Source organism: Oncorhynchus gorbuscha, linkage group LG11 (assembly GCF_021184085.1).
Source record: "Oncorhynchus gorbuscha isolate QuinsamMale2020 ecotype Even-year linkage group LG11, OgorEven_v1.0, whole genome shotgun sequence".
NCBI lineage: Eukaryota > Metazoa > Chordata > Actinopteri > Salmoniformes > Salmonidae > Oncorhynchus > Oncorhynchus gorbuscha.
This window is the reverse complement of record NC_060183.1, coordinates 80,457,492-80,484,422: the sequence shown is the minus strand read 5'-3', so window position 1 is coordinate 80,484,422 and position 26,931 is coordinate 80,457,492. Positions and strand designations below refer to the sequence as shown.

The window sequence follows — 26,931 nt, the reverse complement described above, 5'->3', positions numbered from 1 at the left end:
GTGCATTCACCTTATGACATCCAGTGGAACAGTCACTTTACAATAGTGCATCTAAATCTTAAGGGGGGGGGTGAGAGGGATTTACTTATCCTATCCTAGGTATTCCTTAAAGAGGTGGGGTTTCAGGTGTCTCCATACTTTTGGTCATGTAGTGTATATCACTTAGCAGCCTGACGTGTGGTCAAACCCAGTACACAGTGGCCCATTCTGTCTGTTAACTAATGGAGACAGTAAAAGTCAGACGACCACACCGCTCTTCCATTCACTCACTGGGTAGCACAATACAGCCCTCCGGGCCTTATCATATCACTTCAGAAGCTCTGCTTTGAGTCTGTTTACACTAAACAAGAGACGATATTGGCTAACATTGGCCGACATAACTTGAGGTAGTGTGATGGGAACAACAGCTGTATCGTTCCTCATTCTAGGGTCATTGAGAGGGCACACTGAAAATGACACAATAATACAGATTCCAGAACTGGCAGAAGTCTTCTTTCCCTGGACCTGAAAGAGAGCTAATGCGACTGGCTCGAGAATGAGGAACAAAATGACTGTCCCACAGCTGATACTCAGTGACAGTGGTGGAAAAAGTACACAATTGTCAGTCATACTTGAGTAAAAGTAAAGATACCTTAATAGAATATTCCTCAAGTAAAAGTGAAAGACACGCAGTGAAATACTACTTGAGTAAAAGTCTAAAAGTATTTGGTTTTTAAATATATTTAAGTATTAAAAGGTAAATGTAATTGCTAAAATATAATAAAGGTAAAAGTATAAAAAATCCTTATATTAAGCAAACCATACGGCACCATTTTCTTGTTTTTTAAATGTATGGATAGCCAGGGGCACACTCCAACACTCCAACATCATTTACAAAGAAGCATGTGTTTAGTGAGTCCGCCAGATCAGAGGCAGTAGGGATGACCAGGGATGTTCTCTTGATAAGTGCATGAATTTTCCTGTCCTGCTAAGCATTCAAAATGTAACGAGTACTTATGGGTTTTCAGGAAAAACGTACGGAGTAAAAAGTACATTATTTTCTTTAGGAATGTACTGGAGTAAAAGTAGTCAAAAATATAAATAGTTAAGTACAGATACCCCCCAAAAAACTACTTAAGAACTAAAGTATTTTTATTTGATTTCTTACTTGCACATCAAGGTGGGCAGGGTTACCAAGGCAACCTGCTTCTGGAAGATATACGAAGACCTTCTTATTTACCCCCAGTAGGTTTGGTTTGGTGGTGTAGTTTCAACTTAAAAAGCAGAGGCACATCCCCCAGTAGGTTTGGTGGTGTAGTTTCAACTTAAAAACCAGAGGCACATCCCCCAGTAGGTTTGGTTTGGTGGTGTAGTTTCAACTTAAAAACCAGAGGCACATCCCCCAGTAGGTTTGGTGGTGTAGTTTCAACTTAAAAACCAGAGGCACATCCCCCAGTAGGTTTGGTTTGGTGGTGTAGTTTCAACTTAAAAACCAGAGGCACATCCCCCAGTAGGTTTGGTTTGGTGGTGTAGTTTCAACTTAAAAACCAGAGGCACATCCCCCAGTAGGTTTGGTTTGGTGGTGTAGTTTCAACTTAAAAACCAGAGGCACATCCCCCAGTAGGTTTGGTTTGGTGGTGTAGTTTCAACTTAAAAACCAGAGGCACATCCCCCAGTAGGTTTGGTTTGGTGGTGTAGTTTCAACTTAAAAACCAGAGGCACATCCCCCAGTAGGTTTGGTTTGGTGGTGTAGTTTCAACTTAAAAACCAGAGGCACATCTCCCAGTAGGTTTGGTTTGGTGGTGTAGTTTCAACTTAAAAACCAGAGGCACATCTCCCAGTAGGTTTGGTTTGGTGGTGTAGTTTCAACTTAAAAACCAGAGGCACATCTCCCAGTAGGTTTGGTTTGGTGGTGTAGTTTCAACTTAAAAACCAGAGGCACATCTCCCAGTAGGTTTGGTTTGGTGGTGTAGTTTCAACTTAAAAACCAGAGGCACATCTCCCAGTAGGTTTGGTTTGGTGGTGTAGTTTCAACTTAAAAACCAGAGGCACATCTCCCAGTAGGTTTGGTTTGGTGGTGTAGTTTCAACTTAAAAACCAGAGGCACATCCCCCAGTAGGTTTGGTTTGGTGGTGTAGTTTCAACTTAAAAACCAGAGGCACATCCCCCAGTAGGTTTGGTTTGGTGGTGTAGTTTCAACTTAAAAACCAGAGGCACATCCCCCAGTAGGTTTGGTTTGGTGGTGTAGTTTCAACTTAAAAACCAGAGGCACATCCCCCAGTAGGTTAGGTTTGGTGGTGTAGTTTCAACTTAAAAACCAGAGGCACATCCCCCAGTAGGTTTGGTTTGGTGGTGTAGTTTCAACTTAAAAACCAGAGGCACATCCCCCAGTAGGTTTGGTTTGGTGGTGTAGTTTCAACTTAAAAACCAGAGGCACATCCCCCAGTAGGTTTGGTTTGGTGGTGTAGTTTCAACTTAAAAACCAGAGGCACATCCCCCAGTAGGTTTGGTTTGGTGGTGTAGTTTCAACTTAAAAACCAGAGGCACATCCCCCAGTAGGTTTGGTTTGGTGGTGTAGTTTCAACTTAAAAACCAGAGGCACATCCCCCAGTAGGTTTGGTTTGGTGGTGTAGTTTCAACTTAAAAACCAGAGGCACATCTCCCAGTAGTTTTGGTGTTGTAGTTTCAACTTAAAAACCAGAGGCACATCCCCCAGTAGGTTTGGTTTGGTGGTGTAGTTTCAACTTAAAAACCAGAGGCACATCCCCCAGTAGGTTTGGTTTGGTGGTGTAGTTTCAACTTAAAAACCAGAGGCACATCCCCCAGTAGGTTTGGTTTGGTGGTGTAGTTTCAACTTAAAAACCAGAGGCACATCTCCCAGTAGGTTTGGTTTGGTGGTGTAGTTTCAACTTAAAAACCAGAGGCACATCTCCCAGTAGTTTTGGTGTTGTAGTTTCAACTTAAAAACCAGAGGCACATCCCCCAGTAGGTTTGGTTTGGTGGTGTAGTTTCAACTTAAAAACCAGAGGCACATCCCCCAGTAGGTTTGGTTTGGTGGTGTAGTTTCAACTTAAAAACCAGAGGCACATCCCCCAGTAGGTTTGGTGGTGTAGTTTCAACTTAAAAACCAGAGGCACATCCCCCAGTAGGTTTGGTTTGGTGGTGTAGTTTCAACTTAAAAACCAGAGGCACATCCCCCAGTAGGTTTGGTTTGGTGGTGTAGTTTCAACTTAAAAACCAGAGGCACATCCCCCAGTAGGTTTGGTTTGGTGGTGTAGTTTCAACTTAAAAACCAGAGGCACATCCCCCAGTAGGTTTGGTTTGGTGTTGTAGTTTCAACTTAAAAACCAGAGGCACATCCCCCAGTAGGTTTGGTGGTGTAGTTTCAACTTAAAAACCAGAGGCACATCGCCCAGTAGGTTTGGTGGTGTAGTTTCAACTTAAAAACCAGAGGCACATCTCCCAGTAGTTTTGGTGTTGTAGTTTCAACTTAAAAACCAGAGGCACATCTCCCAGTAGTTTTGGTGGTGTAGTTTCAACTTAAAAACCAGAGGCACATCTCCCAGTAGTTTTGGTGTTGTAGTTTCAACTTAAAAACCAGAGGCACATCTCCCAGTAGGTTTGGTGGTGTAGTTTCAACTTAAAAAGCAGAGGCACATCCCCCAGTAGGTTTGGTTTGGTGGTGTAGTTTCAACTTAAAAAGCAGAGGCACACCCCCCAGTAGGTTTGAGCAAAACATAAAACAGGAAACAAAAAGGGATTTGGGGGGGGGGGGGTCCCAAATGTGTCCACTCACATTATTTTTGATTCTTAAATGACGTTGTGTGGAACACATTTGGTTTCTATTGTAATTATCTCACGCTAGCCGAAGGAAACCTCCCTTTGCTTTGCTGACATGACCATGGCACAAACCTGGAAAACTGAGACCTCACTGCTCTTTAGGGAAGGAATGAGGAAAAGGAGGAGGGAGGTGAGTCCACAGAGAGTGTGGAGTGATGAGGGGGACAGGGCATTGCAGCTTTTATCAAGTTCCACCGTGTGAGGCTGTCAGTTCCACAAAGAGGGGATCCGCCCCTTGACCTGCCCAGGCACCGAGCCCCACCTCTAACGCCGCCAACACTTCCAGAGCAACAAAAGACCAGCAGGGAGGTTTGGAGCGACCCAGTCCCTATGAGCTGAGCAGATTAACAAAGTCCCCTGGAGGTCTGTGTGAGATGGGCCTGATGTTGTTTTCATGACTCAGTCATTAAAATGCCAGTCTGAGTTGGCAAGAACTCTGTGTGATAATTAGGGTTGCAAAATTCAGGGGGAACGTTCAATAAATTGGAGATTTCCAGAATCAGGAGGGAAAAAGCAGAACATCTCAAATCCTCCAACCAGGATTTCTAGAAAACAAGGGAATTTATTGAAAGTTCCAGGAATTTTGCAACTCTAGTGATAATAGGAAACTGGGTCAGAGGGCTACTGCCAAACCATGCAATTACCCCTCTTCATCTGACCCGCCAAATTAAACTAGGTATTAGTTCATCTTCAGATGATATGGATAGAAAAAAAATACCTTGTGTGATTCGTTTTGAATTTGAGTTGTATGTAGTCTAGAGCGAGGTCCAGAGCTTGCTGGTTTTCTGATCTACCTGTTCATTAATTGCATCCACCTGGTGTCCCAGGTGTAAATCACTCCCTAATAAAGAAAAAGCAATGGATCTGACTTCAACATTCCAGTTTTGAATGAGAGGTATAGAGTATAGAGCCAAGCCGATATCTAGAGTAGTTCAGTATTACAGTGCAGTATTATCCCACTGGATACCTGCATTTTAATACAATATCTGCATTTAAGTACTGTTTCTGTAACCCTGTGCTTTAAGTTCTGAACCGAGCGCAAAACTATCCTGGGAAGGATCTTTTAAAGAGGACCGCTGTACAAAAGTCCAGAGTCCTACGGTGGAAATGTCAACACAGCCGTCTCAATAGACACACAGCGGTCAGAGAACAATAGTAGTGATGTCTGTCAGTGACAACCCTCTTTTCCATAGAATTAGGAATCAGGATAACAGAATGGACATGAACCTTCCAATGACAGGATCAAGGTCAGCCATGGTCTGCCTGTCCTGTTGTAAGACAGTGTAAAATAATTAATTTCTTGCACTGCATGTCTGCTAGCTACCCAGACCGTTTTAGAGGAATGATTCCATACATTTGTCTAATTCACTGCCAATATTATTATTTTTTTAAATGCAGTCAATCCACAGCCATACACTGGCGCGAATCAGTTGATGATACGACTTCGACAAGTTGCAAATACTGATATTGTATCATATAATAGCACTCACAGGCTTTCCAAGAACACCAACGACGTAGACATGTGGTTTGTTTACATATTTTAGAGGTGATTATTCACATGGAAAATTGGTATAAACCCTGTATGAAATGTATTTCTAATTATATATAGTTTGGCAATAATGTTACTACACAATTTGACATGTCACATGCCTTTTATGTTCCTGCATATTAAAAATCGGGATTAACCCTCGATTGCCATACATTCCAATTAGACTGGTTTAGATGTCTCCCTGACATCTTCACCACATTCTGGAACGTTGAGGGTTTATGACATTTAGTTCCTATTCAATTACTAGAGAGGTTGATGCTATTTTCCTCAATTCACAGACTGAACCATGTGGATGACTCGTCATAAAGGGGGGGATTGGTCACGGGTCATAAAACTAAACCAACTCAGCTGAATGGGTATTAATTCCTCAGTGAATGGGAAACATCTGCACATTTATTGATGATGATGGTAGTGATGATTTAACTACAAACAGATTTATCAAAAGTAGCTTCTCCAAATGTGGCTTTACCATATCAGTTTGGAAAATAGATAGATGTTATGAACAGGGCTCTAAATAAAAAAAATCATAGCACTGGTTTTCCAAACTTTGAAAAGTTAGGAGCGCAACAAAAGTTAGGAGCACAACAAAAGGTAGGAAAACAACAAAAGTTAGGAGCACCAGAAGAGATATTTTTTTGTGTTTTTTTTTTTTAAATGGAGAGAGAGACTATATTGGGTCTATGAATTCTAGCTACTTTTGAAGAAACTAATATTTAACCCTGTAAAGACATTTGTTAATTATAAAAAGCTATTACGTTGATATAAAAAAAAAGCCTGTCATTGTTTAAAAGCACTACCTATTGAGATGCATAAGATAAAAAAATTGTACACTGTCCCTTTAAAAGCGTAACGTTTTGAGTGATGACATGCAAGACCTCAGTCAGTCATTCATTCATTGATCTATGATCATTGATCTCCTGAAGAAGATATCCCCTTTCCTTTCTCTCTGTGCCACCAGAAGTTTGGATATACTGCTAAAGTTCCCAGGTTGTTAGCTAGCAATCTAGCTAATGAGGCAATAAGACTGAGCAAGGTGTAAACAAATGCACCCAACATGGTTTATGAACATGGCCACCAGCCACTGTTGCAGGTAGATGGAAAAACAGACCAGAATCTCAATATATTTATTCACCATAATTCCGCCAAAAACCACTAATTTTCCTTTTTTAATTTTTTTTTTTTTAAATCACACTTCTTTCCACAACAATGCTTAAACACATCAGGACACCACTTGAGTTCTAGAAATGTTTTATTTTATGTCGGAGTGCATAGATAACCAATCATTTAAATTGCACACCTCAAGAGACTGATGTATGTTCAGCAGTGTTTCTGTACTGCATGTGTGTTAGCAGAGTTTGCAAAACAAATGACTGATACAAATCATGAGAGAGACTTACCCAGGTAGGGTTTAAGGTTAGAGACTTACCCAGGTAGGGTTTAAGGTTAGAGACTTACCCAGGTAGGGTTTAAGGTTAGAGACTTACTCAGGTAGGGTTTAAGGTTAGAGATTTACCCAGGTAGGGTTTAAGGTTAGAGATTTACCCAGGTAGGGTTTAAGGTTAGAGATTTACCCAGATAGGGTTTAAGGTTAGAGACTTACCCAGGTAGGGTTTAAGGTTAGAGACTTACCCAGGTAGGGTTTAAGGTGAGAGACTTACCCAGGTAGGGTTTAAGGTTAGAGACTTACCCAGGTAGGGGATGCATGGTGTTATCCTGAGAGAACGGATGTACTCCCTCATGCGCGTGTAGTTGTCCTCTTTGGATGTCAAGAAGTCCAGCTTCTCAAACGTGGTCTTGTCCTTCCGGCTGATCAGCTGGGAGAAGAAGGACAAGGTGGAATCAGCTTATTGTTAATGTATTCCTACAGGCTGATCAGCTGGGAGAAGAAGGACAAGGTGGAATCAGCTTATTGTTAATGTATTCCTACAGGCTGATCAGCTGGGAGAAGAAGGACAAGGTGGAATCAGCTTATTGTTAATGTATTCCTTCCGGCTGATCAGCTGGGAGAAGAAGGACAAGGTGGAATCAGCTTATTGTTAATGTATTCCTACAGGCTGATCAGCTGGGAGAAGAAGGACAAGGTGGAATCAGCTTATTGTTAATGTATTCCTACAGGCTGATCAGCTGGGAGAAGAAGGACAAGGTGGAATCAGCTTATTGTTAATGTATTCCTACAGGCTGATCAGCTGGGAGAAGAAGGACAAGGTGGAATCAGCTTATTGTTAATGTATTCCTTCCGGCTGATCAGCTGGGAGAAGAAGGACAAGGTGGAATCAGCTTATTGTTAATGTATTCCTACAGGCTGATCAGCTGGGAGAAGAAGGACAAGGTGGAATCAGCTTATTGTTAATGTATTCCTTCCGGCTGATCAGCTGGGAGAAGAAGGACAAGGTGGAATCAGCTTATTGTTAATGTATTCCTACAGGCTGATCAGCTGGGAGAAGAAGGACAAGGTGGAATCAGCTTATTGTTAATGTATTCCTACAGGCTGATCAGCTGGGAGAAGAAGGACAAGGTGGAATCAGCTTATTGTTAATTAATTTCCTCGTTCAGCCAGTCAGCCGGCATCATTTAGTTGTACTCTGTTAATTGTAACTCGACAACATGAGTGGTCGATTTCCCCTGCAGAGGACAAGCAAATCTGATGCATTGTTACATCTTCAGCAAAACCAACGACACACTTCAGGTAAAATAAATAAATAATACAATAAAAAAAAATTTTTTTTTAAATCGGTCATCGGTAACAGGTAGAGTTGAAACGTTTAAAATAAAACATATTACTGACACACAGACACCAAGTGAACGGTGGTGTCAGTAGCATAGACAGACAATAACACATGACCAGAAACCACAAGACCATGGACTGTCTGACATTTGCGTTTGTCGTTGAGAACTCCAAACGACTTACGGCTGGGGACAGACAGACATGAATATGAGAGTGATTTGGAGTTGGAGGACTTCTGGGTGCTCGCTGTCTGAGGGATTTAACCCTGGCTCCTCTCATTGACTGCCTTCTCAGAGTTATCATCATGACGTTAGCCTGCAGCCTCACACAGTTTCCCCCAACATATGCAGGCCGAGGCCACACCTGGCACCTGCAGCCACCTTTGTTTTGCACGTCTATGCAGTCAAGCACATCTACATCTGACCTAACTGGGAGTCAATGTTGTTTGGCTTTAAACTCTGCCAGAGTTTGTGGAATGTAGGTGTAGAGCTTAAATCAAAACAGCCAATCATTTATTGGAGGTCATTAGATGTTATGTACAACTCAAAATCAGCACACTCATTTCATTGTGTGTGTGTGGAAGTATTTGAAATGTACAAAAATATATGTTGTATTTTCCCCATCTTAAAACCCTAAATAAAAATAATAATAATAATAATTAAAAAACAACGTCTAAGTAATGTAATCAAATTGCTGAGTGCTAATTTTCAGAGTGTTCCCATTGAGTCCTGTATTCCACCCCAAGTGGTTCAGACACGTCGGGAAAGCTAAAGTCTGGTGAGCGCCAAGATGTGACCCCGTGCTTCCTCAGCGCTCAACACCACAGAGTGGAGAGGTGAACCCATGCTTCCTCAGCGCTCAACACCACAGAGTGGAGGGGTGAACCCGTGCTTCCTCAGCGCTCAACACCACAGAGTGGAGAGGTGAACCCATGCTTCCTCAGCGCTCAACACCACAGAGTGGAGGGGTGAACCCGTGCTTCCTCAGCGCTCAACACCACAGAGTGGAGAGGTGAACCCGTGCTTCCTCAGCGCTCAACACCACAGAGTGGAGAGGTGAACCCATGCTTCCTCAGCGCTCAACACCACAGAGTGGAGAGGTGAACCCATGCTTCCTCAGCGCTCAACACCACAGAGTGGAGGGGTGAACCCATGCTTCCTCAGCGCTCAACACCACAGAGTGGAGGGGTGAACTGATGCTTCCTCAGCGCTCAACACCACAGAGTGGAGGGGTGAACCCGTGCTTCCTCAGCGCTCAACACCACAGAGTGGAGAGGTGAACCCGTGCTTCCTCAGCGCTCAACACCACAGAGTGGAGAGGTGAACCCATGCTTCCTCAGCGCTCAACACCACAGAGTGGAGAGGTGAACCCATGCTTCCTCAGCGCTCAACACCACAGAGTGGAGGGGTGAACCGATGCTTCCTCAGAGCTCAACACCACAGAGTGGATTGGTGAACCCATGCTTCCTCAGAGCTCAACACCACAGAGTGGAGAGGTAAACCCGTGCTTCCTCAGCGCTCAACACCACAGAGTGGAGGGGTGAACCCATGCTTCCTCAGCACTCAACACCACAGAGTGGATGGGTGAACCCGTGCTTCCTCAGAGCTCAACACCACAGAGTGGAGAGGTGAACCCATGCTTCCTCAGAGCTCAACACCACAGAGTGGAGGGGTGAACTGATGCTTCCTCAGCGCTCAACACCACAGAGTGGAGAGGTGAACCCATGCTTCCTCAGAGCTTAACACCACAGAGTGGAGAGGTGAACCCATGCTTCCTCAGAGCTCAACACCACAGAGTGGATGGGTGAACCCGTGCTTCCTCAGAGCTCAACACCACAGAGTGGATGGGTGAACCCGTGCTTCCTCAGAGCTCAACACCACAGAGTGGATGGGTGAACCCGTGCTTCCTCAGCGCTTAACACCACAGAGTGGAGAGGTGAACCCATGCTTCCTCAGAGCTCAACACCACAGAGTGGATGGGTGAACCCGTGCTTCCTCAGAGCTCAACACCACAGAGTGGATGGGTGAACCCGTGCTTCCTCAGCGCTCAACACCACAGAGTGGAGAGGTAAACCCGTGCTTCCTCAGCGCTTGTAGTAGAAAATCAGTTCAAATATGACACAATGAAGAACTTTGAATTCAATTATAGACTTTTAATACAAGAGTATAACAAGCCGGAGCGCTCCGCGGAACACACACCTTTTCCAGAGCCCTGGCTCCAGTATTTATCCACATATTGCATATGAGCCCATCCCACATGCAAAGTGAGTTTACATTCCAATCCGTGCATCCTGCTTGTTCAGCTCAATAACGCCCATACCTGCTTTCCGTCAGATTATAATGATGACAAGACCCTTGCTTTGTTCCTGCACTTAACTAAATGCATTCTTTTGTTTGTGTATTATCTAAGATCAGCAGACTATGTGTCTCCTCAGTTTCTAGCGTGTCCAGCTATACTAAAAATACTATACATTCCTCTATTTTACAGCCCTATGTTTTGGCTATGCACTTAGCTCAATATGTTACTATGTATGTGTGTCTTTATCTCAGAGCAACAGACTATGTGTCTTCTCTGTCATTCCTTCTGCATCTCTACGTCCTAAAAATATGCTAACTAGGTCTATTGGTCATCAGTTAGTCATTTGACTGACCCCCTCCTTTGTATATCCCTCTGGCCTTGGTATGTCCAGCTATCCTAACACCTATGTCACCTTCCCTTCATGTAGTCTGTTTTTAGTGTTCAGCTATTCTATACATCTTATGCATTTGTCTATGTGTTATATTTGCACCCACACGCTCAACACCACAGAGTGGAGGGGTGAACCCGTGCTTCCTCAGCGCTCAACACCACAGAGTGGAGAGGTGAACCGGTGCTTCCTCAGAGCTCAACACCACAGAGTGGAGGGGTGAACCGGTGCTTCCTCAGAGCTCAACACCACAGAGTGGAGGGGTGAACCGGTGCTTCCTCAGAGCTCAACACCACAGAGTGGAGGGGTGAACCGGAGCTCAACACCACAGAGTGGAGGGGTGAACCGGTGCTTCCTCAGAGCTCAACACCACAGAGTGGAGGGGTGAACCGGTGCTTCCTCAGAGCTCAACACCACAGAGTGGAGGGGTGAACCGGTGCTTCCTCAGAGCTCAACACCACAGAGTGGAGGGGTGAACCGGTGCTTCCTCAGCGCTCAACACCACAGAGTGGAGAGGTGAACCCGTGCTTCCTCAGAGCTCAACACCACAGAGTGGAGGGGTGAACCGGTGCTTCCTCAGAGCTCAACACCACAGAGTGGAGGGGTGAACCCATGCTTTAGCCGGGGAGGAGTGGAAACAGGACTATCCTCTAGCCGGGGAGGAGTGGAAACAGGACTATCCTCTAGCCGGGGAGGAGTGGAAACAGGACTATCCTCTAGCCGGGGAGGAGTGGAAACAGGACTATCCTCTAGCCGGGGAGGAGTGGAAACAGGACTATCCTCTAGCCGGGGAGGAGTGGAAACAGGACTATCCTCTAGCCGGGGAGGAGTGGAAACAGGACTATCCTCTAGCCGGGGAGGAGTGGAAACAGGACTATCCTCTAGCCGGGGAGGAGTGGAAACAGGACTATCCTCTAGCCGGGGAGGAGTGGAAACAGCACTATCCTCTAGCCGGGGAGGAGTGGAAACAGGACTATCCTCTAGCCGGGGAGGAGTGCAGACAATCACCTGAGCCATCATCTCCCCTCTTTAGGGGTTGAATACTCTCCCCCTAGTAAGGACAGTTCCTTCCCTGCTTCGGGTTGGTAAGAGCATCAATAGCGAATCCTAGCCACTGGAGAGTGGGGTCCTGAAGAGAGTAGCCAGATGTCTCTTACTCCCCTGCCCAGACAGATGCCATGGACACAATGTTAAGTGAATGCAGTAGTGTGGATTTACACGGGTTACCATAACAGATGTAAAAACCCGATTTCCTTTGAGAGAAGGTAAGGGGCCTTTGAGAGAAGGTAAGGGGCCTTTGAGAGAAGGTAAGGGGCCTTTGAGAGAAGGTAAGGGGCCTTTGAGAGAAGGTAAGGGGCCTTTGAGAGAAGGTAAGGGGCCTTTGAGAGAAGGTAAGGGGCCTTTGAGGGAAGGTAAGGGGCCTTTGAGGGAAGGTAAGGGGCCTTTGAGGGAAGGTAAGGGGCCTTTGAGGGAAGGTAAGGGGCCTTTGAGGGAAGGTAAGGGGCCTTTGAGGGAAGGTAAGGGGCCTTTGAGGGATGGTAAGGGCAGCTGAGAAATGGCATGCCAGGGGGAAACATTCATCAAAACATCATGAAGGGACAAAAACAAGTGGAATTTATGCTGGGGCTCCAAACGGCAGGGGAAACCCATCTGGAAAGGGGTGAGCACCAGCTGCGGCGGATTAGGACGGAACCGTTGTGACACTATCCTGGACTTGCACTCTGTGTGTCTGTCCCACCACTCTGTGTGTCTGTCCCACCACTCTGTGTGTCTGTCCCACCACTCTGTGTGTCTGTCCCACCACTCTGTGTGTCTGCCCCACCACTCTGTGTGTCTGCCCCACCACTCTGTGTGTCTGCCCCACCACTCTGTGTGTCTGCCCCACCACTCTGTGTGTCTGCCCCACCACTCTGTGTGTCTGCCCCACCACTCTGTGTGTCTGCCCCACCACTCTGTGTGTCTGTCCCACCACTCTGTGTGTCTGTCCCACCACTCTGTGTGTCTGTCCCACCACTCTGTGTGTCTGCCCCACCACTCTGTGTGTCTGCCCCACCACTCTGTGTGTCTGCCCCACCACTCTGTGTGTCTGCCCCACCACTCTGTGTGTCTGCCCCACCACTCTGTGTGTCTGCCCCACCACTCTGTGTGTCTGCCCCACCACTCTGTGTGTCTGCCCCACCACTCTGTGTGTCTGCCCCACCACTCTGTGTGTCTGCCCCACCACTCTGTGTGTCTGCCCCACCACTGTGTGTGTCTGCCCCACCACTGTGTGTGTCTGCCCCACCACTGTGTGTGTCTGCCCCACCACTGTGTGTCTGCCCCTTGCAGGAAAGGTGCGCCTTTTTTCATCATGCCCAGGTAGACTATTTCCGTGTGTATTGCCAAAAACACTCTAAAACACACCTAGCCCTGGCTCATGGTGGTTATCCATCTGGTAAAACAGACCACACCCACGCCCCGGGTCCTCGGTCTTCCCCAGAGTGGCACACCCAACCCTGGCATCAGTCTGTCTGCCCCTTGCATGGAACACCCAACCCTGGAAAGTACTGTATGCTCATGTGCTTCAGCACAATAGCATTTTTTATCTATATATATATATATTTTTTTTTTTCTGTCATTAGCCAAGCCCCTGCCCCGTAGTCCTCAGCCTCACTCATCCTCCTTAGGTCTCAGCCTCACTCCTCCTCCTTAGGTCTCAGCCTCACTCCTCCTCCTTAGGTCTCAGCCTCACTCCTCCTCCTTAGGTCTCAGCCTCACTCCTCCCCACGAGTACACCCCAGCCTCACTCCTCCCCACGAGTACACCCCAGCCTCACTCCTCCCCACGAGTACACCCCAGCCTCACTCCTCCCCACGAGTACACCCCAGCCTCACTCCTCCCCACGAGTACACCCCAGCCTCACTCCTCCCCACGAGTACACCCCAGCCTCACTCCTCCCCACGAGTACACCCCAGCCTCACTCCTCCCCACGAGTACACCCCAGCCTCACTCCTCCCCACGAGTACACCCCAGCCTCACACGAGTACACCCCAGCCTCACTCCTCCCCACGAGTACACCCCAGCCTCACTCCTCCCCACGAGTACACCCCAGCCTCACTCCTCCCCACGAGTACACCCCAGCCTCACTCCTCCCCACGAGTACACCCCAGCCTCACTCCCCCCACGCACCCCAGCCTCACTCCTCCCCACGAGTACACCCCAGCCTCACTCCTCCCCACGAGTACACCCCAGCCTCACTCCTCCCCACGAGTACACCCCAGCCTCACTCCTCCCCACGTACACCCCAGCCTCACTCCTCCCCACGAGTACACCCCAGCCTCACTCCTCCCCACGAGTACACCCCAGCCTCACTCCTCCCCACGAGTACACCCCAGCCTCACTCCTCCCCACGAGTACACCCCAGCCTCACTCCTCCCCACGAGTACACCCCAGCCTCACTCCTCCCCACGAGTACACCCCAGCCTCACTCCTCCCCACGAGTACACCCCAGCCTCACTCCTCCCCACGAGTACACCCCAGCCTCACTCCTCCCCACGAGTACACCCCAGCCTCACTCCTCCCCACGAGTACACCCCAGCCTCACTCCTCCCCACGAGTACACCCCAGCCTCACTCCTCCCCACGAGTACACCCCAGCCTCACTCCTCCCCACGAGTACACCCCAGCCTCACTCCTCCCCACGAGTACACCCCAGCCTCACTCCTCCCCACGAGTACACCCCAGCCTCACTCCTCCCCACGAGTACACCCCAGCCTCACTCCTCCCCACGAGTACACCCCAGCCTACACCCCCCCAGCCTCCAGCCTCACTCCTCCCCACGAGTACACCCCAGCCTCACTCCTCCCCACGAGTACACCCCAGCCTCACTCCTCCCCACGAGTACACCCCAGCCTCACTCCTCCCCACGAGTACACCCCAGCCTCACTCCTCCCCACGAGTACACCCCAGTCTCACTCCTCCCCACGAGTACACCCCAGCCTCACTCCTCCCCGCGAGTACACCCCAACCTCACTCCTCCCCTTTCATGGTAGTACACCTCAAACGGCCCCGTAGACCATAGTGTTAGGGTGCCAGTACAGTGTTCCAAGTCTTCTGGTCTATCCTTTTCTGCTTGCCTGAATGTATTTTACCTCCATAGATCATTACCTGATAATATATTGGACTGGACCGACTATCTTGTTGATTTCCCACTGGAAGCTACGGAGACCGTGTCAAGACCTGAGATGAAGCTACCGAGACTGTGTAAAGGCGTGAGATGAGGGGAAGCTACAGAGACCGTGTCAAGACCTGAGATGAAGCTACTGAGACTGTGTAAAGGCGTGAGATGAGGGGAAGCTACAGAGACCGTGTCAAGACCTGAGATGAAGCTACAGAGACTGTGTAAAGGCGTGAGATGAGGGGAAGCTACAGAGACCGTGTCAAGACCTGAGATGAAGCTACCGAGACTGTGTAAAGGCGTGAGATGAGATGAAGCTACCGAGACCGTGTAAAGGCGTGGGATGAGGGGAAGCTACAGAGACCGTGTCAAGGCGTGAGATGAAGCTACCGAGACCGTGTCAAGGCTGGAGATGAAGCTACCGAGACCGTGTCAAGGCTGGAGATGAAGCTACCGAGACCGTGTCAAGGCTGGAGATGAAGCTACCGAGACCGTGTCAAGGCTGGAGATGAAGCTACCGAGACCGTGTCAAGGCTGGAGATGAAGCTACCGAGACAATGTGTTGATGCGTGAACTGAGATTCATGTCCTTAGCACAGAACATGATGTAAATCCTGGAGCGTACTACACAAATAAGGTAAACAGACAACAGGGAACACTGTCACCGTGTTGGTTAAGTATCACAGTACGGTATCATGAAAGCTATGAGATCAAGTTGCTCTAATGTGCCAAGAGTTGAGGGGAGAGTCTGAAATAGGAATTTACTCCATGTGATATATAATGGAGATAATGACAGACTATTACTTTACCTCCTTCAACGCCAACAAAAGTATTTCCAAGCATGGAACAAGGCTCTCCCCCTCCCCCTCAACAGACTCATATAAAAAAATATATATATAATGAAGTCTTCAAATAAAGCGAGAAATGGCAGAAATTCGAGCCAATACTAACTATACAACTACCTGTGCGCCCTCCATTTTCTACCACTGCCACAGAATAAACTGAAAACGGTTTTATATAATGGAATAAAAATGGTAAAAACTGAAGTGGTCAGCATCTTCATGTTATTCCTGGCATTACAATACAGACAGAAACTTACTCTGAGAGGTATAGTTTACTGTCAGATGGAAACTGTGGTTGAGTCGAGGTCTTTTTTTGAATATGAACATGTGCGGTGGAGCGACGGTCGATTATTTGCTTGTCGAGGACGAGGAAGCAGCTCACATTGAAGGAGGGAAGGAGAGATGATGGGAGCAAGGAAGCCCAGGAAACACACGTTCAGACTCCAGGGGTCAGAGCTGTCCCACTTGTCTTCACAAACCAATTAGCAAGAGGGGGAAAAGCCCGAATGGACCCGACCAAGATTCAAACCAACGCTTTTCTTTCCAACCACAAAGAGAGAGAGAGGCCATAATGGGGAAAAAAAGAGGGAACATTTCCTTGACCTTTCCATCCTCAAACATATCATGCTTTCAGAGAACACTTTAGTTACCTACTGTACCTCTGTCTCCAGCACTGTAACGTAGACTGAGTGGACAACACATTAGGACCACCTTCCAAATATTGAGTTGCACACCCCATTTTGCCCTCAGAACAGCTTCAATTCGTCGGGGGCATGGGACTCTACAAGGTGCTGAATGCGTTCCACAGGGATGCTGGTCCATGTTGACTACAAAGCGTTCCACAGGGATGCTGGCCCATGTTCACTACAAAGCGTTCCACAGGGATGCTGGCCCATGTTCACTACAAAGCGTTCCACAGGGATGCTGGCCCATGTTGACTACAAAGCGTTCCACAGGGATGCTGGCCCATGTTGACTACAAAGCGTTCCACAGGGATGCTGGCCCATGTTGACTACAAAGCGTCCCACAGGGATGCTGGCCCATGTTCACTACAAAGCGTCCCACAGGGATGCTGGCCCATGTTGACTACAAAGCGTCCCACAGGGATGCTGGCCCATGTTGACTACAAAGCGTTCCACAGGGATGCTGGCCCATGTTGACTACAAAGCGTCCCACAGGGATGCTGGCCCATGTTCACTACAAAGCGTCCCACAGGGATGCTGGCCCACATTGACTACAAAGCGTCCCACAGGGATGCTGGCCCATGTTGACTACAAAGCGTTCCACAGGGATGCTGGCCCATGTTGACTACAAAGCGTTCCACAGGGATGCTGGCCCATGTTGACTACAAAGCGTTCCACAGGGGCGCTGGCCCATGTTGACTACAAAGCGTTCCACAGGGATGCTGGCCCATGTTGACTACAAAGCGTTCCACAGGGATGCTGGCCCATGTTGACTACAAAGCGTTCCACAGGGATGCTGGCCCATGTTGACCAATGCGTCCCACAGTTGTGTCAAGTTGACTAGATGTCCATTGGGTGGTGGACCATTCTTGATACACAGGAATCTATTGGAGCGTGAAATACCCAGCAGCGTTGCAGTTCTTGACACAGTTTGAAACCACTCATCTATACCGATTGAAGTGGGTGTAACAATTAACATCACTAAGGGATTGTAGCTTTTCACCAAGTCAGTCCATGTCATGGAAAGAGCAGGTGTTCATAAAGTTTTGTACACTCATTGTACACAAATAGCATTGACAAGGACAAACCACTTTCAGCACAAGTGGTCAGAACACAGTTCTTTGAATCAATGACACTGGCCCCCGGTGACCCTAAATACACTGTTGTTTCTGTGCTCTTGTGACATCATGAAATCCAATTTTATGTTTAAAACGTTCAAAACCAACAAAATGTACGTTCTAAATGGCCTGGAACAAAAACTACCCAAATTTCACGGCTCACAAACAGTCATTCCCGGCACGGAGCGAGTCATTTTCACCATTATATAAAATAACCTGGAGCTGGATGGGCTGGGGTCGTTATACCTCAGACATCATTACCAGTAAACACGAACATGTGCACACACACAGTTATGGAAACTATTGTCGACTGATTCCAAAAAAACAGCCAAACTCTTAAAACTGACTTACACAGTAAACTCAAATCTCTTTAGAAGTGGGTTCACAATTAAAAGAATCTCAGTTCAAAATCAGCAGTCTGCTGTTTGCTTCACAAACTGTGGCCCTCATATGGTGTGACCCTAGTGCACCTTTAAAAAGACTCAAGAGGAAAAAAAGTGTCACCATTTGTAGCTTCTAGATGGCACAGTTGCATGCTGCCTAGTGCACTACTGGTTTCAGTTGACCCAGAAGCATGGCATAAGGGGCTGTACTGCATACAGTGACAATAATCTTTATTGAAAGACCTGTTTCGCCATCAGCATATTCACTAAGCCTACAGTGAAACTCTGCATTTTTCTGTACTCCCCTGTCCAATTACTGGGTGGGAGCTGCCGTCTGGCATGGTGGTGAGGTGTAATTTTCTTTCCAGGAATTGGCAGAGCAAGTGGTCGATTCCTTGATAACGTGGCAGGTGGGGTAGCGACAGGGGATAAAATATACAGCCCCATAAACTAATTTCTCATTATTGTTGTCGGGGCCACATCACAGGAGAGGATGTAAGCGCTTTCCCAACTGGCTCCAAGGGCGGAAAGACCCGCCAGAGAGTTCAGCCAGCTTTCTGGAAAGTACACCTGGTATATATGCTTGTACTCGTTTTAAATTCGCCTGATGGAATACTGTGCTATTACCATCATAATCATCATCATCAACAGCATCTTACCATTACATTTATTTCTACAATTCAACAGACATTTTTGTTTCAGAAATCTGCCAACTCATCTAGTTTTGATATTCAGGGAACGTGTGTGTGTGTGCTTTACATTTCTCTCTGAATGTCTTTATCGAAGCACCACAGGTTTTCCAGGCATAGCCTTTCCAAGTGAACAGACCTCTCTGCTGAGTGCCAGTGACGGTACTGGGTTCAATATGTTTTTAAAGCCCTGTGAGGAAAGAGAAAGGCTTGATATCTGGTCATCTTCTAGATGGAAACGGTGAGAACACAATGGAACTGAACGCTCTGACCCCAGTTATCCCCAATAGATGATAATTACAAAAAGCAATCAGCTTGTGGACAATGTTTTTGAGGGTTTTTCAAAGCAACTGTAACTAACGTTTTTTGGTGTTCTACAAGCCAACTATTCAAACTTCACCCCCCCCCACCCATCCCCCAGAATGCTATAGCCCTCTATAATGTAAACCACAGATCCACAACTAGATTAAGACGCGGGGAGATTTTTTTTCTTGAGCGGATGGTCAGGGGCCCGGAACATAATCACAAATAATGAATTGACTGCAAAATTTACTGCAAGAAGAACAAACAAATATAATATTTGACTAAAACAATCATTTCAAACCTTGCTTACATTTATATACAATCACATACACTGAGTGTACAAAACATTAAGAACACCTGCTCTTTCCATGACAGACCAGGAGAATCCAGGTGGAAACTACGATCTCTTATTGATGTCACTTGTAAAAATCCACTTCAATCAGTGTAGATGAAGGGGAGGAGACGGGATTAAAGAAAGATTTCCAGATTGTTTAATAGCCACATGTACAGGGTTGCAAGTGTGATTGCAGGATACAGTGAAAACAGGCTTCGAGCTACAACATGCAGGACTACTGAAATTCAATAATGAAATTTGTCTTTTTTTTGTTGGGTCTTGAGACATGGATAGTATGTGTGCCATTCAGAGGGTGCATGGGCAAGTCAAACGATTGAAGCGCTTTTGAACAGGGTATGATAGTAGGTGCCAGGCGTACCGGTTTGAGTCAAGAACAGCAACGCTGCTGGGAATTCTGTATGGACCTTGCTTTGAGCGCTGGGGCATTGTCATGCTGAAACAGGAAAGGGCCTTCCCCAAACTGCTTCCCTTCACTGGAACTAAGGAGCCTAGCCCTAAGCATGGAAAACAGCCCCAGACCGGTATTCCTCCTCCACCAAACTTTACAGTTGGCATTATGCACTGGGGCAGGTAGTGTGGTCCTTCTGTGGTCCTTCTGTGGTCCTTCTGTAGCTCAGTTGGTAGAGCATGGCGCTTGTAACGCCAGGGTAGTGGGTTCGATTCCAGGGACCACCCATACGTAGAATGTATGCACACATGACTGTAAGTCGCTTTGGATAAAAGCGTCCGCTAAATGGCATGTATATAGTGTTTTCCTGGCATCCGCCAAACCTAGATTCGTCCATCAGACTGCCATATGGTGATATGCGTGATTCATCTCTCCAGAGAACGTGTTTCCACTGCTCCAGAGTCCAATGACAGAGAACTTTACACAGACGCTTGACATTGCCCATGGCAAAATGGCAATAGGGCTCAACACTTAAAAATATGATTTTGTTCCTTCTATTAGTTTATAGGTAATATGCTTGGAAGAAGCCTAGAGCTGACCAGTGCTTCAGGTAATATGTTTGGAAGAAGCCTAGAGCTGACCAGTGCTTCAGGTAATATGCTTGGGAAGAAGCCTAGAGCTGACCAGTGCTTCAGGTAATATGCTTGGAAGAAGCCTAGAGCTGACCAGTGCTTCAGGTAATATGCTTGGAAGGAGCCTAGTGCTTCAGGTAATATGCTTGGAAGAAGCCTAGTGCTGACCAGTGCTTCGGGTAATATGCTTGGAAGAAGCCTAGAGCTGACCAGTGCTTCAGGTAATATGCTTGGGAAGAAGCCTAGAGCTGACCAGTGCTTCAGGTAATATGCTTGGGAAGAAGCCTAGAGCTGACCAGTGCTTCAGGTAATATGCTTGGGAAGAAGCCTAGAGCTGACCAGTGCTTCCAGTGACACAATCCTCCACGTAGTGAGGATTTGAATGTACAATGTTCTGCCAGACAGAATAAAAATGCTGGAAGGTGCGAACAGTGTTCCTCCTGGGGGTTAAGCTAGTACTTTGAAATTCCACTTCAGAATCCATCGGCAATAATGGGGGCGGTGTGCCTCCGTGCGCGAATGTGTGTGTGTGTGTGTGTGTTAAGAGCACCTTGGGAGAACACATGAAAAGCTCTTCAGTGAGTGGGTCTACTACCGTTGGGCTGAGAGCACTGCCTCCACACCAACAGAAGAGGAGACGAAAACAGCAAAACCATCACCAATGACTGGATTTGTTTCAATGTTATTCAAATATCTATATGGGAGATTCAATTGTCTGTCTGTCTGTCTGTCTGTCTGTCTGTCTGTCTGTCTGTCTGTCTGTCTGTCTGTCTGTCTGTCTGTCTGTCTGTCTGTCTGTCTGTCTGTCTGTCTGTCTGTCTGTCTGTCTGTCTGTCTGTCTGTCTGTCTGTCTGTCTGTCTGTCTGTCTGTCTGTCTGTCTGTCTGTCTGTCTGTCTGTCTGTCTGTCTGTCTGTCTGTCTGTCTGTCCGTCTGTCCATCTATCTGCCCATCTATCTGCCCATCTATCTGCCCATCTATCTATCTATCTATCTATCTGCCCATCTATCTATCTATCTGCCCATCTATCTATCTATCTATCTATCTGCCCATCTATCTATCTATCTGCCTATCTGCCCATCTATCTATCTATCTATCTATCTATCTGCCCATCTATCTATCTATCTGCCCATCTATCTGCCCATCTATCTATCTATCTGCCCATCTATCTATCTATCTGCCCATCTATCTATCTATCTGCCTATCTATCTATCTGCCCATCTATCTATCTATCTACCTATCTGCCCATCTACCTATCTGCCCATCTATCTATCTGCCCATCTATCTATCTGCCCATCTATCTATCTGCCCATCTGCCCATCTGCCCATCTATCTGCCCATCTATCTGCCCATCTATCTGCCCATCTATCTGCCCATCTATCTGCCCATCTATCTGCCCATCTATCTGCCCATCTATCTGCCCATCTATCTGCCCATCTATCTATCCATCTATCTGCCCATCTATCTGCCTATCTATCTGCCCATCTATCTATCTATCTATCTATCTATCTATCTATCTATCTATCTATCTATCTATCTATCTATCTATCTATCTGCCCATCTATCTATCTATCTATCTATCTATCTATCTATCTATCTATCTATCTATCTATCTATCTATCTATCTATCTATCTATCTGCCCATCTACCCATCTATCTATCTATCTGCCTATCTGCCCATCTATCCATCTATCTATCTATCTGCCCATCTATCTATCTGCCCATCTGCCCATCTATCTATCTATCTGCCCATCTATCTATCTGCCCATCTATCTATCTGCCCATCTACCTATCTGCCCATCTGCCCATCTGCCCATCTATCTATCTGCCCATCTATCTATCTGCCCATCTATCTATCTGCCCATCTATCTATCTGCCCATCTATCTATCTATCTGCCCATCTACCCATCTATCTGCCCATCTGCCCATCTATCTGCCCATCTATCTATCTATCTGCCCATCTACCTATCTATCTGCCCATCTATCTATCTATCTGCCCATCTATCTATCTATCTATCTGCCCATCTATCTGCCCATCTATCTGCCCATCTATCTGCCCATCTATCTATCTATCTGCCTATCTATCTATCTATCTATCTATCTATCTATCTATCTATCTATCTATCTATCTATCTATCTATCTATCTATCTATCTATCTATCTATCTATCTATCTATCTATCTATCTATCTATCTATCTATCTATCTATCTATCTATCTATCTATCTATCTATCTATCTATCTATCTATGAAGCAAAACATTTAAGCAAATGTTAAACACGTGCACGATCAGCATTATCCACTGTTCAGAAGCAAGATTTTCTTAAGCATTTAAAACCAATGACTTTTACAGAGCTTTCTCTTGATCCGCCTATGATATTTAAAATATATCGTGAGGACCCAATCCCACCAAAAAACAACAGCAGAGATTGTAAAAGACTAAAAGACTTTGGCTCCCGAGTGGCGCAGCGGTCTAAGGCACTGCATCTCCGTGCAAGAGGCGTCATTTCAGTCCCTGGTTCGAATCCAGGCTGTATCACATCCGGCCATGATTGGGAATCCCGTAAGGCGGCGCACAATTGGCCCAGTGTCATCCGGGTTTGGCCGGGGTAGGCTGTCATTGTAAATAAGAATTTGTTCTTAAACTGACTTGCCTAGATAAGTAATAAAATTAAAATATGGTAGTCAGTACATTCCTGACCTCCCAATTTTCCTCTCTTTAAAAAGAGTTTGAGACCGAATGCAATTACCACCACAAAGCAATGGAGGGAAGCTTTCTCTGGAACGTACGGTAACACTCTCTTAGATATGCATGGTGAAGACTTCAGCTTCCCACTCTCATAGATATGCATGGTGAAGACTTCAGCTTCCCACTATCATAAATATGCATGGTGAAGACTTCAGCTTCCCACTCTCATAAATATGCATGGTGAAGACTTCAGCTTCCCACTCTCATAAATATGCATGGTGAAGACCAGCTTCCCACTCTCATAGATATGCATGGTAAAGACCAGCTTCCCACTCTCATAGATATGCATGGTAAAGACCAGCTTCCCACTCTCATAGATATGCATGGTAAAGACCAGCTTCCCACTCTCATAGATATGCATGGTAAAGACCAGCTTCCCACTCTCATAAATATGCATGGTGAAGACTTCAGCTTCCCACTCTTATAAATATGCATGGTGAAGACTTCAGCTTCCCACTCTCATAGATATGCATGGTGAAGACTTCAGCTTCCCACTCTCATAGATATGCATGGTGAAGACTTCAGCTTCCCACTCTCATAGATATGCATGGTGAAGACTTCAGCTTCCCACTCTCATAGATATGCATGGTGAAGACTTCAGCTTCCCACTCTCATAGATATGCATGGTGAAGACTTCAGCTTCCCACTCTCATAAATATGCATGGTGAAGACTTCAGCTTCCCACTCTCATAAATATGCATGGTGAAGACTTCAGCTTCCCACTCTCATAGATATGCATGGTGAAGACTTCAGCTTCCCACTCTCATAGATATGCATGGTGAAGACTTCAGCTTCCCACTATCATAGATATGCATGGTGAAGACTTCAGCTTCCCACTCTCATAGATATGCATGGTGAAGACTTCAGCTTCCCACTCTCATAGATATGCATGGTGAAGACTTCAGCTTCCCACTCTCATAGATATGCATGGTGAAGACTTCAGCTTCCCACTCTCATAGATATGCATGGTGAAGACTTCAGCTTCCCACTCTCATAGATATGCATGGTGAAGACTTCAGCTTCCCACTCTCATAGATATGCATGGTGAAGACTTCAGCTTCCCACTCTCATAAATATGCATGGTGAAGACTTCAGCTTCCCACTCTCATAAATATGCATGGTGAAGACTTCAGCTTCCCACTCTCATAGATATGCATGGTGAAGACTTCAGCTTTCCACTCTCATAGATATGCATGGTGAAGACTTCAGCTTCCCACTCTCATAGATATGCATGGTGAAGACTTCAGCTTCCCACTATCATAAATATGCATGGTGAAGACTTCAGCTTCCCACTATCATAAATATGCATGGTGAAGACTTCAGATTCCCACTATCATAAATATGCATGGTGAAGACTTCAGCTTCCCACTATCATAGATATGCATGGTGAAGACTTCAGCTTCCCACTATCATAGATATGCATGGTGAAGACTTCAGCTTCCCACTATCATAGATATGCATGGTGAAGACTTCAGCTTCCCACTATCATAAATATGCATGGTGAAGACTTCAGCTTCCCACTATCATAGATATGCATGGTGAAGACTTCAGCTTCCCACTATCATAGATATGCATGGTGAAGACTTCAGCTTCCCACTATCATAGATATGCATGGTGAAGACTTCAGCTTCCCACTATCATAAATATGCATGGTGAAGACTTCAGCTTCCCACTATCATAAATATGCATGGTGAAGACTTCAGCTTCCCACTATCATAGATATGCATGGTGAAGACCAGCTTCCCACTATCATAAATATGCATGGTGAAGACCAGCTTCCCACTATCATAAATATGCATGGTGAAGACCAGCTTCCCACTATCATAAATATGCATGGTGAAGACCAGCTTCCCACTCTCATAGATATGCATGGTGAAGACTTCAGCTTCCCACTATCATAGATATGCATGGTGAAGACTTCAGCTTCCCACTATCATAGATATGCATGGTGAAGACTTCAGCTTCCCACTATCATAAATATGCATGGTGAAGACTTCAGCTTCCACTATCATAGATATGCATGGTGAAGACTTCAGCTTCCCACTCTCATAGATATGCATGGTGAAGACTTCAGCTTTCCACTCTCATAGATATGCATGGTGAAGACTTCAGCTTCCCAATCTCATAGATATGCATGGTGAAGACTTCAGCTTCCCACTCTCATAGATATGCATGGTGAAGACTTCAGCTTCCACTATCATAAATATGCATGGTGAAGACTTCAGCTTCCCACTATCATAAATATGCATGGTGAAGACTTCAGCTTCCCACTATCATAAATATGCATGGTGAAGACTTCAGCTTCCCACTCTCATAGATATGCATGGTGAAGACTTCAGCTTCCCACTCTCATAAATATGCATGGTGAAGACTTCAGCTTCCCACTCTCATAAATATGCATGGTGAAGACTTCAGCTTCCCACTATCATAGATATGCATGGTGAAGACTTCAGCTTCCCACTATCATAGATATGCATGGTGAAGACTTCAGCTTCCCACTATCATAAATATGCATGGTGAAGACCAGCTTCCCACTATCATAAATATGCATGGTGAAGACTTCAGCTTCCCACTATCATAGATATGCATGGTGAAGACCAGCTTCCCACTATCATAAATATGCATGGTGAAGACTTCAGCTTTCCAATGTGAGAATATAGAGAAATCACTTCCAAAGAGACTATCAAATATGGAGGAATGTATAATCCAATATGGATGCTAAATCAGGAACGTTTGTTGGTGGCCCATGTTTTGCTTTGGTCTTTAACAGAATAAACCGTTTGGAAATGACACAGAAATTCATTGACTGCTACAGCAAACACGTTAGTCTCAGTTATATTAGATGCGGCAAAGAGGTCAATCGAACTCGACCAAAACAATGGAATTGCCATGGAAACGGGTAGGGGAAAGGGTCATTGGGGCGGCAGGGTAGCCTAGCGGTTAGAGCGTTGGACTAGTAACCGGAAGGTTGCAAGTTCAAATCCCCGATTGTCAGCACAAGGTACAGATCTGTCGTTCTGCCCCTGAACAGGCAGTTATAACCCACTGTTCCTCGGCCGTCATTGAAAATAAGAATTTGTTCTTAACTGACTTGCCTGGTTAAATAAAGGTAAAATAAAAAAATAAAAAGTTGCTTCATTGCCACTCCCAGCAAAATGAGCCTATATTTAAGCTATCGTTTATATTTGGTATTTATTATGATCCCATTAGCAGCTGCAAAAGCATCAGCTACTCTTCCTGGGGTCCACATGAAACATGACATCATACATAGAACAGAACATGATTAGTCAAGGACTGAAATACATTTAACACATCACACACAGCCTACATATCTGTACATACACACAATATCTAGGTGTAATACATAGTACAGTGCAAATTACAATAATATATATATATTTATAACATTTTGTCCATTAAAGTGTTCTTTTATCTGTTCTTCTATTATGTCTAAGTAATCCTGTCCAACGCATTTAAGAAATGCTCAAATATTGGTTAGCTACCTGCAGATTCATGCAGGGTAGTAACGAGGTGTATTTAGAGGCCAGGTTGGTGAGGATGTGTGTGTGGGGACGAAAGAGCTGTCTAAGGCATTCTGAGCGGGACTGAGGTCTCCTCGTGTGTGGGGACGAAAGAGCTGTCTAAGGCATTCTGAGCGGGACTGAGGTCTCCTCGTGTGTGGGGACGAAAGAGCTGTCTAAGGCATTCTGAGTGGGACTGAGTGTGACTGAGGTCTCCTCGTGTGTGGGGACGAAAGAGCTGTCTAAGGCATTCTGAGTGGGACTGAGGTCTCCTCGTGTGTGGGGACGAAAGAGCTGTCTAAGGCATTCTGAGTGGGACTGAGGTCTCCTCGTGTGTG

At 46.0% G+C, this 26,931-nt stretch overlaps 1 protein-coding gene across 3 annotated transcripts in view; it reads right to left on the bottom strand.

Moving 5' to 3' along the window:
* LOC123989539 (ras-specific guanine nucleotide-releasing factor RalGPS1-like) overlaps nucleotides 1-26,931 on the bottom strand; it is a 318,616-nt gene that overhangs the window by 172,453 nt on the left and 119,232 nt on the right. For all 3 annotated transcript variants that reach the window (XM_046290621.1, XM_046290623.1, XM_046290622.1), the window contains one exon: nucleotides 7,056-7,182. In XM_046290621.1, the coding sequence (XP_046146577.1) occupies nucleotides 7,056-7,182 (127 nt within the window). The remainder of the gene's footprint in view (nucleotides 1-7,055; nucleotides 7,183-26,931) is intronic.